This window comes from Oryzias melastigma, linkage group LG11 (genome assembly GCF_002922805.2).
Source record: "Oryzias melastigma strain HK-1 linkage group LG11, ASM292280v2, whole genome shotgun sequence".
Lineage (NCBI taxonomy): Eukaryota > Metazoa > Chordata > Actinopteri > Beloniformes > Adrianichthyidae > Oryzias > Oryzias melastigma.
Window position 1 is genome coordinate 17376965 of NC_050522.1, and position 17876 is coordinate 17394840.

Sequence of the window (17876 nt, forward strand, 5' to 3'; positions counted from 1 at the left end):
ATTTTGTTTTTTAACCTTTATAAAGGGAATATTTAAGGGAATTCAGGGAATTCCTTTTGAGATTAAAAATCTCTTCTTCAAAGGATTTAGTTTAGTTTAGTTTAGTTTAGTTTAGTTTAGTTTAGTTATTTGTTTATCTATTTAGTTATTGTCAATATATATGTTATTTAATTTAATTTAATTTAATTTAATTTAATTTAATTTAATTTAATTTAATTTAATTTAATTTAATTTTATTTTATTTTATTTTATTTTATTTTATTTTATTTTATTTTATTTTATTTTTCCTTTGTGATCTCTAACAAAGCTCCTCCCCGGAGGAGGACACAAGTTATTTTTATTAAATTTTATATTTAAAAAGAGGTTGCACTTTTACCTCCTGGTCTGTGGGGGGCAGCATTGTGTTGTGGAACCATCGACAGGAAGAAGGGGGGGATCACCGGAAGTTTCAATAGCGCTTCCCCAGCTTTTCTCCGGTTCTGCGCTTTCATTGCAGCAGCTGCACACCTTAATTCTTCTAATTTGTTTTATATTTCCGACATCAAAACGTCGTATACGATGAGGTAAAGATCTATTTATCCACTCTCTTCATGTTGGCGGCTGAACGGGCTGCTCTTCCAGTATTGTGATTTGTATTCAGGCTGTAGCCGCTAGCATCACCTGTAAAAACAGCATTCTCTGCTACAACGGTTCTTTCAGTTCTTTCTTATCCTCGCGTTATATGAATAGTTTTTTTGTTATTATACAATTTAAACAAATATTTTTGTGAATATATGTAAATTTTAATTTTTGTATCGTGTGGACCTCTTGTAACTCGCATCCTTCTGTGTCATTTGGGATCCCCCTGTGACTGATTTGATCTACCTGTTCTCCCTTTCTGTGCAGAGGAGACCGCGGAAGGGGCCGGGGAGGTCGCTTCGGGGCCCGCGGAGGACTGGTCCAGGGGTAAGTCTTCCATTTTCAGAAAAAAAAGAAGAAAAAGTCTGCTTAGTTTGTGTTATTGAAGTTAGTTGCCTTTTGCATTTCTTTCCTGAGCTCCTCTGAGCCAGCACATTCAATCTCTTGAGAAATGTTTACCTATGAAAGACACTGATGACTTTCGATCATTTTTTATGCAGATACCGACCGTTTGTCCCACACATCCCGTTTGACTTCTACGTGGTGAGAACGAGTGAACATTGCTGAAATGTTGATGCAGGATAAGTGTAAGTCTTGACCTTCACTGCTTTGTTCTGCCAGTGTGAGATGGCCTTCCCCAGAGTGAAACCTGCTTCAGATGAGACGGCCTTCAGCGAGTGTCTACTGAAGAGAAACCAGGACCTGAGCCCCACGCCGGCAGAGCAGGTCAGGCTCTGACTCACCTAGGAACCTTCACAGTCATCATATTTACTTCTAACAGATTTTACTCTCTCTCTCTTTTTTTTAAATTTTATTTAAATAGTCCTCCATCTTGTCGTTGGTCACAAAGATCAACAACGTCATTGACAACCTTATTGTTGCTCCTGGAAACTTTGAAGTGGTGAGTTGCTCTCCTAAAGAACACGTTGTCCCACTGGAAGAACAGCTTCCAGTCTAAAGCCGCTTCAGTAGAAGAAATGTAAAGCACTTTCCCAAAAATATAAGGTGAAAATTTAATGTTTTTACAGGGATTCCTAAAGCAAATGTTTATTTTAGGCAAAACTATAGACTGATTCAAATATCTTTAATTCAACCACTGTTTTCTTTCACAATGCATGACCCACAGTTATTGTTTTTGTGACTCTTACAGCAAATCGAAGAAGTTCGTCAGGTCGGTTCCTATAAGAAGGGAACTATGACTACTGGACACAATGTTGCTGACCTCGTGGTCATCCTGAAGATCCTACCGACATGTAGGTGATGAGTTTCATATCAGGGTGTCTGATTCGCCTTCTGAGTTCATTTAAGTCATCAAATGACCAGCAAATCAGCACCTCACGTCTGATAAGAACTTCTGCTTAAACATTTTTCCAACTTGGAGTATTTTTCAGTCACATTTGATCTTTGATGGAAAATTGCGTTTTTCCGTACAAAATATGTATATATATTTTTGTTATTTTTAGTGGAAGCTGTTGCTGCTCTTGGCAACAAGGTCGTGGAGACTCTTCGCACCCAGGACCCCACTGAAGGTAATTCAGAGAGTGCTACTTCAGTGAGCTGAAGGTTGAACTTTATTTACAAGCTTACTGTAAAACTAGCTTCAGTCAGTCAAAGCTATTGTAAAATTTGGAGGAATTTTTTTCAAAGTATAAAAAAAGATTAGCCTGGAGAGCTTGATTTAAGTTTAATTGAACTTAAGTTAATCTCTTCTTAACAATTTGTTTTCATTTAGTCATTTAGGCCGACTCAGCCATTTACAAAGAGGTGCATCGCAAGCAGACATGAATCTGTTAACCGTCTACTGTTTTTTCTGCGTCTCCTTTCAGTTCTGTCCATGCTGACCAATGAAACCGGTTTTGAAATAAGCTCAGCTGATGCTACAGTTAAGATCCTCATCACCACCGTTCCACCCAACCTGCGCAAACTGGATCCCGAGTTGCACCGTAAGAGAGCGCACGTACACTGCACACATTTCTATGACTGTGTTAGACTCGTGAAACAATCTCTGTTTTTGCTCACATTTTGGGTAATAAATTAGGTTTTTTTATTGGACAGTCTTTATTTTGAAGAGTCAGCAGAGAAACTCCTCCCACAGTTGCTGGTGCATTCTGGGTTCTCTGCACAGCTTCACGATGGAACGATAACAAGCCAGTGCCATCTGCTTGTGTCTTGACATCCCTGCTTTGATAAAAGATAATCATCTTCAGTCTAATCTCTCAAAAATAAGTCTTAAACCTGCAAGGATTGTTGCATAAATTTTGAAAAAAATATTTGAACATTTTTAGATTTACTTTAATTCAGTCTTCCATTAAACTGTGTTCATCTGTGCATCAATGCACATCTGTTTGTATCCATCTAAATCATTTGGAGAACTGAATGGGTCTTTCATTTTGCAAAGGCGTAAAAAAGATGCCCCGGGCAATGGGCTAATGATCTATAGTAACTTTTCCACCAAAAAAAAAACTTTCTTCGTCCTTTTTTCCTTCTAGTGGACATCCGAGTTCTGCAGAGTGCTCTCGCTGCCATCCGCCACGCCCGCTGGTTTGAAGAAAACGCTTCTCAGTCAACGTGAGCTCCTCGTCTCTGTCTGTGTTTCTTCACATGTGATGAGTACCCACAAACTGGTTCACGTTGATGATCTACAGGGTCAAAGTTCTGATTCGCCTTCTGAAAGATCTCCGGCTGCGCTTCCCTGGATTTGAACCCCTCACTCCTTGGATTATTGACCTGCTGGTAAATGACACTGAAAAATACACAAGTACAATAATTCTAGATGTGAAGAAGATGCAGGAATGTTTAGTTCTTCTCCCATTGATATACATTTTTAAGGCAGCCCAAAGTTAAGCAGCAACAATGCACATTTGTTGAGAGTGACCAAACATTTGAAACCATTTCTGTGGTGAAACTGCTGTAAGAAGTTCCTAAACTCACCTGTGGTTTGTTGCAGGGCCACTCAGCAGTGATGAACAATCCTTCCAGGCAGCCTTTGTCCCTGAACGTGGCCTACAGGTTGGTGCTGGCTTCTGACAGCTGTGTTTCTTTAAAATGAGTGTCAACACAAGTCATCCTTTCCTTTTCTGCCTCCCTTAAGGCGCTGCCTGCAGATGCTGGCTGCCGGGCTCTTCCTGCCTGGCTCTGTGGGCATCACAGACCCCTGTGAGAGCGGGAACTTCAGAGTTCACACGGTGATGACTTTGGAGCAACAGGTAAACCTGGTTCACTCTGCTGCATCAGTGAGAGTATGAAGAGGTGGCTTTGGTTGAAGTTTTGTTAATGTGGAAAAATCCTGGAAAATAGACGGCTAAGATGAAAGAAAAGCGAACAAAATGTCTTTTAAATGGATGGATTGAGCTAAAATTACTCATTTTTTGTGTTTGCAGGACATGGTGTGTTTCACTGCTCAGACACTTGTCAGGGTGCTTTCCCATGGAGGATACAGGAAGATTCTTGGCCTTGACGGAGACGCCAGCTGTAAGATCTTCACATTTCTTTCCTTCATAAATAGAAACTTATATTTGTTCTGAATGAGTTCCTGTCAAACATGATCTTTTGGCCAGACTTAGTCTGGCTTCTTTACTTGAAATCATAGGACTGTCGACCTATCAAAGACCTCCACAGTAACCCGTCCCCTCTTTTTCCATCTTCTGCTTTTAAACGGTCTACGGCAGAATATTGCTAACAATTTACTTAAATTACATTTTGTCTGGAGCTATCCAAAAATGTGGATATCTGTGCTCTGTTTTGGGAGACTCCAGTGCAAAAATTATATATTTAATATAGTAGATTATAGTGCTTGGTGATATAGAAACAATTGTGTATCACAATACAAATTATTTTATATCACAATAACGATATATATCACGATAAACCACAATAAAGTATATTTTCACATATTTTCTGAAAAAAATGTAATTGCTTACTTTCTCTGAATTATTTTTTTAGGTAACATTTAACTGAATATTCACAAATGAGAAACTTATTTTAAAGTGCACTAAAGTTTCAAGTTTCTTGGCAGAAGAACAATTTTTTGCAAAAAATTCAGCAATATAAATCAATAAATAAAAACAAGAGAAATGGCAAGATAGACATTTTTCTATCGCCCACATATGTCAAAAATTTGAATAAAAAGCAGAATGAATATGAAATTAAAGATCTAGTGATCAATCATATGACTGTCTGCAAACATGAGGAAGAAGCTGAACCAGATCCCTGCAAAAAACTACTTTAACTTCTTCCTTCTCTAGAGACTCTACTGTTGTCGACCTATCGGTGAGCTCCGGCAGCAAAACTCCGCCCCTTTTAGATAGAAATGTTTCATACAAATCTACTTTGCTTTACAAAAATCTTTCATCTGTTTTATGCAGATGAGTGGCGACAAATGAACTTTGTCGCCATAGTAACCTTTTTTTCTTGTAGCTGATGAACATGCTTCAGTTGTCACGGCAACATACAAAACTTTATAAACTTCCAACCAAGCCTTTCAGAAACCCCGCCCACATTCCTAATATGTGTGCACACATCATTGATCATCTTGCTATCACAGTTATGCCTCTGATGGGAAAAAAAATAAAAAACTTTTAGGAAATTGTTCTAACGACACATCCTCGACTCCACCCACATCAGTTAGACGCTCACATCCGTTTGTTTTTGCAGACCTGGCAACAGAGATGTCCACATGGGACGGTGTGATTGTGACCCCATCTGAGAAGGCCTACGAGAAACCTCCAGAGAGGAAAGAAGAGGAAGATGATGCTCTGGAGGAGGGAGGAGAGGGAGAGGACGAGAGCATGGAGACTCAGGAGTGAAGAGGTGAGACCATCGCTACAGTCGTACTGATGCACAGCTTTGAAACTTATTTAAAAAAAATATTTTTTAATATAATATGTTAAATTATGCCACAGAATGGTGACATTTACTTACTTTTATTTTACTTTTTTACTTACAAAAATTTGTATAATCCTGATTTAAAAGTTGTAACAAACTCATAAATAACGGCTATGATTTCAGGTTAGAGCTCAGTTTGAGACCTGACTGACATCCTCACTGTAGAGTGCATGCATATACTATATTTGGGTTTGTCATTTGGCTTAAAAAGTTGCTTTTAAGTGTTGCTTTTTTCAATTTTCAAATTGTCCAGAGATCAGAATTCACTTTTTGCAAGTGCAATGGAACATGTGACGGACTGTTTTATGCAAATATGAAGAATTCAGCTACTTGACATTTGACATTATTTAGTTTATATTGGCTCACCAGACTTTTTTTATAGATATTTTAGGACTTTAGGACCCTGAGTAATTGGTCCACACTCATATAAATGTTCCTCAGTACAAAAGACAAGAACAGCCATGTTTGTTAATGTTTTTTCAGCCAATTTTCTCGAGAAAACAATTTGAGTCGTTTTTCTAGAGATAATGGAACACACTTTTCCTAAGCTGCTTGTCATAGATGTGAACCAAAACAGCAAACAAAGGATCATTGCTAATAGATTAAGTTATAATGTGTTAACTTTGCTAGAAGAACTAGTTATAAGAATGACACCAAACCTTAAGTTCTGAACTCGGCATGTCTGAACTCTCTGGGAAAACTCATTTTAATTTTTAAGGAATGCATTAACACAAAACAGCCACAAATGTGTAAAGATCATCTATGGTGACGGGCATCACACTCCAGCATCATTATAACTCGAGTTGTGATCTAACTCGGGCAGAAATTGTGCTAATGTTTTCAGATAAACAGCTTTTAAATTAACCAGTCATTTGAGAAAAAGGTTAACAACATTCAGGGAAAATATTGTTTTGTTTGGAGCTTTATAATTTATCTTGAGAAAAGGATCTGAAACCAAATGTTGGCAGACATTCTCGCCTGACGTCCTCTCAGCACCTAATCCAATTCAATCGTAAGGTGACGCAATCATCTAAAGCGGCTTACGAAAGAGTACACAACAAAAAACCGTCAGAATCAAAACTTTCGAAGTTAAATAAAGAATATTTTCACTGTAAGAATTGAACTCCATTTTAGGTGTGAAAGACTGTCCTCAGTCAAGCTTGTTATATCTCAATTCTGGAGCCAAAGAAAGGGAAAATGGAAGCCATTATCACCAGTATCTACACTTGAGTTCTTTTTCACATTTTCATGCATTATCCAGCAAAATTCTAAGCAATTGTTTTTTTTTTTACAGTAGTTAATGTTGGTTTAAACACTAAAAACACATTTTTTTTCTTTTTTAAGGATAAATGAAGTGGAAAGTCAAAATGACTGGGTCTTCATTCATACACTAATTGATTAGCTTATATCTTACACAATGATACAGTATGTGATCAAGATTGATGTGACCTCTGCTTTTATTCTGCAGGGAGTCTGAATGGAGATGTTTCCATGGTAACCCATAGTTTGGACCAGAGGTCATGTTTCCTGGAAGTTGCTCAGAAAGAGACCAGCTGGAATCAACAGTTGTTTTGTGTTTTTACTACAGTGGTTTTATTTCCTTTCCCTTTTGTTTACTGTTTCTATTTAGATCTTTGATGTCTTTGTTTGTAACATGTTGAATGAAAGTAAAAAACTGAATTTTCATCAACTCGGGTCTCCAGCCTCATATGTGCCTCAAAGTTGTTCACTGTCGGGGGTCGCCACAGCGATTTACCGTTCACGGACAATGATTTTATTTGGATGTTTCTTCCATATAAACTGTTACTTTGGGGATTTTTTATATACTTTTTATTTCTTTTTAGTTCTGGCAGAATAAAACGTGCTGCAAGAAAATTAAAATCAAAGTAGATATTTTAACTCTGAGCAAACATTGAAAAACAAAAAAACATGTAGATCATGTTACAAATCTGTTATTTCTGCAGTCGAACTGAAATTAAGAAACATTAAAAACATTTTAGGCATAACTCTTTCACATCTCAAGCTTTTTCATTTCTGACCTAAACTGTTATGTCAACATGGCTCCTGTGGATCATAAAAACTGCCCGTGAGTCTCGCCTCGGCAGCAGTCTGACACCCCTGCCGGAGTGCATGCAGTGTCTTAAGCTCAGGGTTTGAGTTTGAGCCAGGGGTGGGTTACAGCGAGGATGGCGAGCACGGAGGAGGCGACGCCGCACGCCCCCACAAAGCCCGGCCCCGTCGGGTAAATCCCCAGCCTGTCCAGAGGAATGAAGATGTCGCAGCTGTTCTTCACCAGGTCCAGTAGCAGAGGCGGGTTGTTCTGCAGCACCGTGACCACCTGGCGGAAGTGTCTGAGGAGCCACGACCACACGAGAGGGGGGCGGCTGCTGGTAGCTAGGGAGGAGAGGCAGTCAGCAGGGGGGTCGTGGCTGGAATTGGCCGATGCAGATGTTTTGGCGCTTTGGTAGCGTGTCTCGTTGTCCATGAGGAGGCAGAGCTCATACAGGTCACGAGTCAGACTGACGAGCAGAGCAAACAGGTAGTACCTGTAGGGGGGAGGAGGGTGCAGAGTGTTAGCAAAATCATCTCAAACATGGGGCCGTTTCAGAAGGAAAATTTGACAAACCCACAACTAAATTGTGAGTTTTTGATTTTAGAAAAGCTATAAAAAGTCTTAACACAAAAATCCATAATTATTCACCATGGCAACAGCTTAAAAAAAACTAACAAATTGAACACATCTAGTAAATTTTGTCATTTTTAATGTGTCCTAAAGACAACGCTTTTAAGAGTTATTTAATAAAAACAATCCTTTTTTAAGAGTCTTTTTTGTTTTTTCCCCATGGTCTCAATCAGAAAGACTTGAAGGAACACTTTTCAGCAGAAATCAAACATTTTTGTTGCCATGGTCGCAGACAACCAGGAAAAAGACCCACCTAAAAGATCTCTGACTCCATTTCTGCTGGTCCACTTTAGAGAAAAGGCCCGTCTTTCCTGCCCACACCACATTGTCGCAGGCAAAGTACATGGCTTTGTTCAGATGGCTGATCGTCAGGCAGAGCCTCAGCACGCCGTCCGACAGGTGAATCGCTCTCTTGGCTGCTTCCAGAGCTTCCACAGAGTTCCCGAGACGTAGAACTGTGGAAGAAATTGTGTCTTGATTGTCACTCAACTGCTTAGATAATGAGGAAGAGAGGATCAAATGTTTCCACTTACATTTTCTGGTGAGGCTCAGGTGCTTTTCCAGGTCACTGAGCGTTTTGAGGAGGTCTGACGCTGCCCTGCTCTTGTGCAGCGTGTACCCCAACAGCATGCAGGCATACTGTGCAGCCCTGTGGGCACAGAAATACAAGTGCTGAGCAAACCCCTGCAGACCATAATGTCCGCCCAAACATTCAATAAACTTCTGGATACGACTGATCATCGTATTCCTGACATCCTTCTGAACCTTTTTTGTTTCCATTTCCAAGGAAAGATGAGCAACACTCCAAGACCAGCAAGCATTAAAATAGGGAGGAAATAAAAACAACCAAGAGCTTTAACTTGGCTTTCATTTTTATCGATATTGTGGGATTCCAGGGTAAAAAGGCTGATTTTTTTAAGAGTACCCAGCTGCAGACGAGATGGCAGATGGAGCTCTTCTGCAGCTGAGTGCATTTCAGTTTTTAAGAAACCAGAAATCCCAGCCTCAAATTTTGCAGCCAGACTTTAAACCAAGCTCTTGATGCGTGCTTCAGGTGCCTTTTTTAAACCAAAAAAAACCTCTAGAAATAAATTATAGATTTGTTTACATCAAGAAATATTATCATAATTGATAAAAATAAAAAAAAACTTGAAGTTTTAAAAAACAAAACACATAAAAAAACAATTAATGACAAAAGAAATGTTGGAATCTTTCTAAACAGCTCAAACACTTTTACATCATAGTGTTGCTTTTGGTAATGGTGTGCTGACTTTCAAACTAAAATTGTATTCAAATAAGAGTATTTTATATTAAATTTACTCAGTAAATGGCAAAAAAAAGAAGAAGGTAATCAAAATAATTACCTATTGATAAGCTTGTTAAATAATTAACAACAAACTCAGTAACAATTCAACACCGTTTGTCAGTAAAAAAAAAAATTAATGAGTGAAAAAACTCAATAAATTTTGAAGCTCTGGTATTTCTAAAAATTCAACTAAATGTTTTAACAAATCAGACATCTTGATTTAGAAAACGTGTAGTTTACTGTCACTGACGGTATGAAGAAAAAGACAGATTCTATTTCTGATTTTCCAATATTTATGAGGGAAAACAGACTATTTTAATCAAATAATAGACATATTCTTGTAGCAACAGTAAAATGCATATAAAAACAAATTTAATTGAATATATTTTTATTATAAATATCATTAAGAGAAAATATAGAGTATGGTGTCCTAAAACAATAGTTATTAAAATTGCTCAAGTAAATGTAACTCGGTACTTTGCAGCTCAAGTTTCAGATGTTATAGTTTCAAGCTGTTGTGTAAATGGAACGTGTGGGCTTCCGTTTAGAGGAGATACGGAGCTGACCTGAAAAGTCTGTCTTTGGACTGACTCTGTGCGTTAAAACGAACCCACGCGTCCATTGCGAATCGGTTTCGTGGCCCAGAAAATGGTTCCACGCTCTTTAAAACTCGCAGTTCATCCCAGGACCGTAAGGCAAGAGGAAATCCTCACTTGTGTTTACGGTTTACAACGAGCGCAGGAAGGAGATTCTGCTTCCGCCCAGTCTCCCGCGTTAAATTGGGACACTGTCGCCTACAGAACAGGGGTGTAATTGCAGGTGCACAATCTCCAACTGAAAGTACACGTTCTGCTCTGATTAATATCTGCAATGGGTGAGATGAAGTATCGTGTTCATCATCCATCAGCACAGGGTCTGGAGAGAGATATGATTAAAAAAAAAAAAGAAGTGCATGAAAAAGTGCTTTATTGATCAGTGACCGTTTCAAATATTCATAAAGTGGGTAGTCACAAATCCATATAGTGATTTAGATTGATGTTGAGTCATGGCATCTGGATCTAAAATATTTTTACTTGACATGTTTTATCACTTATGTCCCTCAGGTGTGAATGTTAGAGTGTGATTGTGTGACCTCCGGGGTGGATATGAACAACTTTCTTTCTTTCTTTTTTTTTTTCTTAATAAACTCCGTTATCACCTTTATTCTAAAGAAAAAAAATCTATATCGCCAGATGGGTTTATTAAGTTAGAATATAGTTGAGTCTGTAGAAAATCAAGTGCTATTTACAATTTTACACAGACATTAATGAAGGATAAGGAGACAAGCTTTAATTTCAGTGCATTTATTCACATAAAGTTGAGAATCCAAAGACAACATTTTGCAAATATTTCCAACCAGTATTTACAGCAGAGATCTCTTGATTTAACTTTATTCTGGAATTACATAAATTACGAAATCAGAAATAAACAAACTACAGATGCTTTTTCCAACTTGAGCGAATTGTAAAGTGACAGGAGACAATCAAACCACAAAACGCTGACTGTTATGAGCATCACTCAAACCTGGTGATTCAACCAAACTGATCCATGAACCCACAGCTGGGGTTGGTCTTAGTATCATGCTGATTACTGATCCACCTGATTCTGAGGCTACAGAAACTGACGTTTGTCAGAAGGGCGTATTTGAAGGTAATGAGGAATATATCGTCTTTGACCACATGGGTAACATGCTAAGTAACTATATTGTGGGCGGTAATAGGTAAAAGCGAAAAAATTAAAGGAAGACTGTGTCGGGTTTTCTCAGGGCGGGGCTCAGGGTTTACTCGGAGAGCGGGGGGTAAACACGCCGGAGGCTTCCAGCATGGTCTTCCTCCGTGCCGTCTCCTTGGCCACGTTATGGTTGAGTCTCCTCAGACGCTCCTACAACCACAAAAGTCTGAGTGAAACACTAGGAGAGAAGCTGAGCCGTGACAACACAAGTGAGGGTTCAAACATCTGGTGGAGGACGAGTCCTGTGGTGAAGGAATCCACCTAAATCCACCAGATTTGAATGTGTTTTAGGGGGAAATCACCCAGATTTGAATGGAACTTAACTTAAAACCTCATTAAATTTAGCAAAATGATGTGTTCAAATTAGCGATCAGTTCCCTGACTGCAGGTGAGATGTACTCTCCACTACAGACTTGCAAAATATGTGCATTATTTTGATCACAATAAAGAGGCAAAGCAATGAACCCTTACCTGAGCATTCTGCAGGATGTTGTTCACCAACACTACTCTCCGCCTGGCGTTCAACAGCTTCTTCACATATGGGTCCAGGTCGAGGGTTACCTTCTGGTGCTCATTTATCCTACACAGCTCTGGGAATATAAACACACCATTGAGCACTTTAGTTCCTCATTTTGCTTGTTGGCCATTTTTATCAATGCAATGTCAATTCACATATTTCTCATACTTTACCTGTGGCCAAATTATCTATGTGCTCTCGTAATTCCACTTGACTTTCCCTGGAAATAGTAATAAAATCCTGACGTTAGTAGAACAGGATAATGGGATCATAAGCGCCAAAAAGGGAGCATTAGTGAGTCAGGTGAGTGCATTTACCTGACTGAGTGCACGTGTAGATCGAGCTGCTGGATAGCTGGTTTGAGAAGGTCCAACAATCCTTCTGCCAGAACATCTTTACCTGAAGAGGTTTCCACTACAGCCACGGAAGCCATGTTTGTGACCATTAACAACAAGTCAGGCGGTCGTGACGTCAAGGCGCACACTCCACGTACAGTCAGAATGCTTTATTGGTGTCAGGGAATATTAATTATATGTCTCAAGTTTTTAATAAAAACCGCTACAAGGAATCACATTTTCTTTTCAGGAAACCAGGAAAAGTGTGCTAAGCACAGTATTCACAAATACTTTTCTTTTTTGAATAGTCTTTAATCCAAGAGTATATTTTTATTTTTTTCGAAAACGCTCAACATAACAAACTTGTCGTCAGTTGTTAGGAATAAAAGTATGTTAATGTTCTTCGTTTTCAAAATACATAATTTGTATGGTGTAGAATTGTTAAAGTTTTATTTTCAAACTCAACTCATGGGGGGGGTAGCTCTGATTTCCGATATCCTCAAACGCGACACCACAACTCCATTTTCTCGAGGACTCCGTGTAGGCCGCTCCATTTTAGCCCAGAACACAGCCACGGAGCGCGTCCCTGGCTTCGACTGGTCACCACAAGTTGTTAAAGTCGGTTTAGGGCTTCGTTGAGCTTTTTTAACCACCGTATTTATTGTTTTTGTAATTTATTTTAGACGTTAATAAGTAGGAGGAGACAGTCGCACTAGCGGTTGTAGTTAGCCGTCAAGCTAACCTAGCTCACTTTTAGCAGTTTTTTTTCTTCCCTCGACTGACTCAACATCCACAGTAAGATATTTACTTGAGTAACTTCATGCGAAGGTATTATAGGTGTATTAAAAAAAACTCTATTATTTATTATTGGTATTTTAAAGGAGTTTATGTGAATGTCGAAATGCTACATTTGTCTACAGCAGCCCTGTCGTGGTGATGTCCACTATTCTCGCTCTTTACATTTTGGTTTATTTGTTTAATTTAGAAGTAATCTGGTAATTAAGGTTCAGAGCAAGTAAATTGTATAGTAGAGGCAGTGATAGATTGTTTGTTGGTCGTTAATTTTCTTTTTATTATATCTTTGTTAGCATATTTGGGTAAATGTTGACATACACGTTCTTTTTTTAGTCCACATTAAAGCACAGTCCCAATATATCTGACCATATGACATATATGGCGTGAATCCATGATATACGCTTCCTAATTTCAGTTCTGGAGATGGTAGCTACAGTTTAACCGATAATAAGAAACAATGTTTACTAGTTAGCTCATGATACCTAAACTGCCACACCAGAATAATCATGATATAAGTCAAATTATTTTAAGACTTTAATCACATCAAAAGGGAGCCTAAACCTCACACTGGCAGGTTTGTTGAACTGTGGTTAACCAGAAGTGATTAACTTGGGTTTGATTTATTTTCTGTCCATACTAGAGTTCAGGGCTGCTTTCACACAATACGTCTCATGGAATTTGTTTGAATGGAAGGGAATGCTAGTTTTCACTTGTTCATTTGGTTTGGTTTCACACACTGTGCTTCCTGGTAAGAACCAAACACTGAAGTGCACCAAACTGTCAATAAATACATAAAAAATAATCAACTGCTCACTTAAAAACAGTAAACCGATTCTGAAGAACCAAAACATGCTAGTCCTGTTGATCATTTAACTATTGTATCTTTTAAAAAGCCCCTCCCACAAGATATTTTTAACTTTTTCATGACCTGGTCCCTGATGACCGGAAGAAAATAGATGGTTCATTGCATTGCCATTTATGAGAATAAAGCCAGAGTCTGTTTACAAGTGAACAAAAAACTTTGTTTCCAAGTACATCGGGGTTCATTTGTTTGATATACAGAGTTTGGTTGATATTTCACACTTTCAAAACAAAGAGAGAATATCAAACCTGCCAGTGTGAATGTGCTTAAACATGATCCTTATAAATGTTTAGTTATTATTTTATACGTTCTTCCAACAGTTTTTTTCCCCCTGTTTCCAGGAATCTACAGTTGGAGAATTTCAAAATGAGTGCTGCCTCCTCCCAAAAAGTTGTCCTGAAAAGCACCACCAAAGTGTCTCTGAATGAGCGGTGAGGCGTCATGCACCTGTTAGTCACCAGCAGCAAAGGCCACCCTCGGCCTCTTAAATTTGTAGTTGACTCTACAGAAGGCTGATGTGGGAGACTTGACTCAGCATGGATCCTGTTATGGGGGGTTTTTGTGTGTGCACTGCTCACTCAAAGACAGAACCTGCTGCAGTACAAGCCTGGAGACTTGAGCTCCTGCTGCAAATCTTGTGTAAGCAGTGCACATGAGTAGGAGATGAGGGGAGCGGGTTTGCTTGGTAAGGCTTCAATAAGCCAGTGCTGGACCAGGCCTGTTCTTAAAATGTCTTTGTAGAAAACAGCACTATATGCATCAAGTCTCCAGCTTGAAAAGGGTGATGCGCCTCCCCACGTTTTTCTCTCAACCTACTGAAAAGAAGCACATTCCTATTTTCTGTCTGTCTTCCTCTCTGCTGAACTTGTGAGACACGCCACTCAGTCCGAGCTCAGACGTGAAAACAAATGCACCCCAGCTCCCAGCCTCTCCACCCCAACATCACTGACTCTGGGGGTGAACTGCAAGTCACGGTCTGTGCTGTAAGAGGCTGAGTGGCCAAACACTCCTCATGTCCAAGGCCCCTGCTGCTGCTAAGTGTGCAGGCCTGTAAGTGGCAGATTGAATCAAACTTTATCCATCTTCTCTCTCCTTCTCTCTCTGCTTTTCTGTCTTGGTCTCAGTTCAGCTCACTTGTGCTCATTTTCAAAAATTCTAAGATTAATGATCAGTTTTATAGGTGCAAACAAGTGGAAAGGAAGCCTTAGGATTCACCCCAGTCTTTGTAGCCGCGTCCATGAAATGAGAGATAACTTGATGTGGAACCTGCTTCCTCCTCCTGCTCTATATGTCCCGTCCCCTTCTTTTTACTTCCTCCCTCTTCTTCCCTCCCACTTCTGAAGCTTCACTAACATGCTGAAGAACAAGCAGCCTGCTGTGGTAAGCATTCGAGCCACCATGCAACAGCAGCATTTGGCTAGCGCCCGCAACCGTCGGCTGGCCCAGCAGATGGAGAACCGGCCCTCGGTGCAAGCTGCACTGAACCACAAGCAGGTAATTTGGAAGGCCAGTCTGTCTGTTTTCCTCTTCGTGTGGAGAGATTTACAGTTCTGCTTAATTTGTGTACAGTAAGTGCAATACATACACATGTGTATATATCTGTCAGCTAAGTGTTTTAATGTTTACGTGAATAGATCTGGGCAGTTTAGCGGCACCTTTCATGTTTTGTTTTAAAGTTGCTGTGTATAGAGACAGATTTACAGGAGGAGTGTAAAGAAAAATTGATCTGGTGATATATCGCGATATTTCATTTGGTGATACTTTTATCGATTTAAAATGCTGACAGGACAATATTTTATTAATTATATGTGAACGTTCTTCAGAGTCTTTCTTTTGTTTTCCCCTCTAAACCCCCGACCACTAGGAGGCAGCACAGCACACTCTGAGCAGCTCTACACCGCACCAGAGCAACAAGAGAACCAGCTTGCGTTAAATGTTGGTCTCGTTGGTTCAGTCAACCTCACAGTTTTTATGAGACATTTACTACCTTGTATGACAGTCATACTCCTTAAAAAAAAAAGTGAAATTATTCTGGTACAGTCTCTGGATTAATTGTGATATGTATCGTATCGTGAGACGTGTATTGCAAAACGTAAATGGTAAATGGCGTATACTTGTATAATGCTTTGTACCTTCCTTCGAAGGCCCGAAGCGCTTCACAGTCACAGACCCATTCACAGACATGTTCCCACACTGGTGGTGGAATTCTATACACGTAAAACTAAACCAATAAAATCTTTGTGCGGATGTAATCATTGGAAGAAGCTGCTGTCCACTCCTAGTTTATAATTTTGACAATAGTCCATGTTTTTGTGCCATCAAATTAGTTTTATTTACTGCTAAGATTATGTTTCTTAAATTGGGTCAGAGGATCGGCTGCAGCCTTTATAAAGACAGAGTAGACTGAAGGCTTGATATATAGCAGCCATACTAGCGCCCTCTGCTGACAGTCATTACAAACGAGTGATCAACGGGCCAGTAGGTTGTTTGAATCAGTTTGAGAGTAACTGGATTGGTTAAAAATAATGAGAAATGGATGCTAAATCCTCCTTGTGTTTGGGGATTCAAAAGGACAGAGGTGCGAACCTGTCAGACTCTGCGGCCGTTCAGGTCTGGGTAACCAAAACTCTGTAGTCCACTTTGATAATAGCCTCTGCTGAACCCGTCAGAGCCTGAAGCAGCGCCTGGGGAAGAGCAGCATTCAGGCCAGACTGGGCCGACCCATGGGCACCATGATGCGCGGAGGACCGGGAGGCAGAGGTGGGATTCGGGGGATGAGCAGAGGAGGCATGAGAGGAGGAGGAGGAGGACGAGGAGGATTGATGGGAGGACCCCTGTTTTCCCTCAGAGGTGTGTCCTCAGACCTACACTGATGTCACTGCTGGGTGTGAGCTCTGAAATGTGACCCTCCCTCTTAACACAGGGAAGCGGGGTTCTGTAGGAGGACCCATGCGAGGCCGTGGCTCCGTCGGCCGATTAGCCATGCGCAGGGGAGGCCGGCATCGTGGAGGAGGTGCTGGAAGAGGAGTCCGAGGAGGCATCACCAGAGGTGTGGAGAGGCTGTTGGAACAAACCGATCGTCTCAGAAATCCAGCGGTTCTTGTTCGATCACACGTGCTCTGTGTTGGTTGAATAGGACGCGGCGGATTGAGAGGACGGGGCGGGTTTCCAGGACGAGGTGGACGAGGCCGTGGGCGGGGCAGAGGAGTAGGCAGGCCGGTTGTCACTCGTGAACAATTGGACAACCAGCTGGACGCCTACATGTCAAAGACCAAAGGCCACCTGGACGCTGAGCTGGATGCCTACATGGCTCAGGCGGACCCCGACAGCATGGAGTAACCGAGCCTGCACACCTGGCCGCAGCAGCTCACATGTACTGTGTAGTGTAGACAGCAGACGGCTGCCCATCAGTGCGGAGAACGTGGTCAGACGCAGCAGCAGCTGCCTCCTGCAGACACCACATCTTTAAATGAAGACATCCATAATCTTGGTAGACCTCTGTGCTGTTCCTCGTGCTGTCTTTTGTTTGTTTTTTTTGTTTTGTTTTTATACAAAGCTGCCAGCTTGTCAGCTATCGTTCTTCTTTTACCGTCTGCATCTTTAGTTTTTGTTCATTTCAGTGCACAACTTCTTCCAAACAGTTAAAAGAATACAAGTGTTGTTTTAAGCCAAATACGTTTTTTCTTAATTTGACTACATGTGAGCGGAGGTCTGTGAAACATTTGTGTTCTGGGCTAAAGTAAAAATGTATATTTTAAATCAAATGTTCTCTGAATCAGTTGCCTCTGTGTTCTTGTTTGAAGGTCCAACACCATTCAGCTCATCATTTAAGAGGACTTTTATACTCATTTCATCACACGACAGGATTCAGAACCCCACTCCGATCATTTTCAGATGTTAGTGTTCTTAGTGGTCTTTAAATTATGATTACCCGTTTTTAGCCAAAATCAAAAAACGTATGTTTACTAGGACATAGTTTCTGCAGAGCGGCAGGAGTTCATTCGAAATTCACCTCTCAGTTGTGGGCGACCCTATTGGCGTACAGCCTGTTGCTAAAAGCTCCCTGTTCACACGCTCTCCAGCTAGCTTACAGCTCCTTACAATCT

At 40.3% G+C, this 17876-nt stretch overlaps 4 protein-coding genes across 4 annotated transcripts; 2 read left to right on the plus strand and 2 right to left on the minus strand.

Moving 5' to 3' along the window:
* The first annotated feature begins 403 nt into the window (after positions 1 to 403).
* ilf2 (interleukin enhancer binding factor 2) lies at positions 404 to 7192 on the plus strand. The gene is made up of 15 exons (XM_024297748.2): positions 404 to 563; positions 886 to 945; positions 1119 to 1161; positions 1240 to 1344; positions 1442 to 1519; positions 1769 to 1871; positions 2082 to 2147; positions 2445 to 2561; positions 3108 to 3186; positions 3264 to 3351; positions 3566 to 3627; positions 3710 to 3824; positions 3999 to 4089; positions 5272 to 5427; positions 6971 to 7192. Exons 1-14 carry the CDS (start codon positions 559 to 561, stop codon positions 5421 to 5423), a joined length of 1164 nt encoding a protein of 387 aa, XP_024153516.1. The 5' UTR covers positions 404 to 558; the 3' UTR covers positions 5424 to 5427; positions 6971 to 7192.
* pex11b (peroxisomal biogenesis factor 11 beta) lies at positions 6838 to 10275 on the minus strand. Its single transcript, XM_024297758.2, has 4 exons — positions 10058 to 10275; positions 8719 to 8834; positions 8439 to 8640; positions 6838 to 8048 (listed from the first exon to the last, which is right to left on the minus strand). Exons 1-4 carry the CDS (start codon positions 10111 to 10113, stop codon positions 7649 to 7651), a joined length of 774 nt encoding a protein of 257 aa, XP_024153526.1. The 5' UTR covers positions 10114 to 10275; the 3' UTR covers positions 6838 to 7648.
* Positions 10276 to 10818: 543 nt separating this feature from the next.
* On the minus strand, positions 10819 to 12273 carry snapin (SNAP associated protein). Its single transcript, XM_024298249.2, has 4 exons — positions 12096 to 12273; positions 11952 to 11998; positions 11733 to 11851; positions 10819 to 11411 (listed from the first exon to the last, which is right to left on the minus strand). Exons 1-4 carry the CDS (start codon positions 12221 to 12223, stop codon positions 11304 to 11306), a joined length of 402 nt encoding a protein of 133 aa, XP_024154017.1. The 5' UTR covers positions 12224 to 12273; the 3' UTR covers positions 10819 to 11303.
* Positions 12274 to 12607: 334 nt separating this feature from the next.
* Positions 12608 to 17545, plus strand: chtopa (chromatin target of PRMT1a). Its single transcript, XM_024298247.2, has 6 exons — positions 12608 to 12908; positions 14112 to 14201; positions 15114 to 15264; positions 16440 to 16620; positions 16694 to 16819; positions 16907 to 17545. Exons 2-6 carry the CDS (start codon positions 14137 to 14139, stop codon positions 17107 to 17109), a joined length of 726 nt encoding a protein of 241 aa, XP_024154015.1. The 5' UTR covers positions 12608 to 12908; positions 14112 to 14136; the 3' UTR covers positions 17110 to 17545.
* The last annotated feature ends 331 nt before the right edge of the window (positions 17546 to 17876 follow it).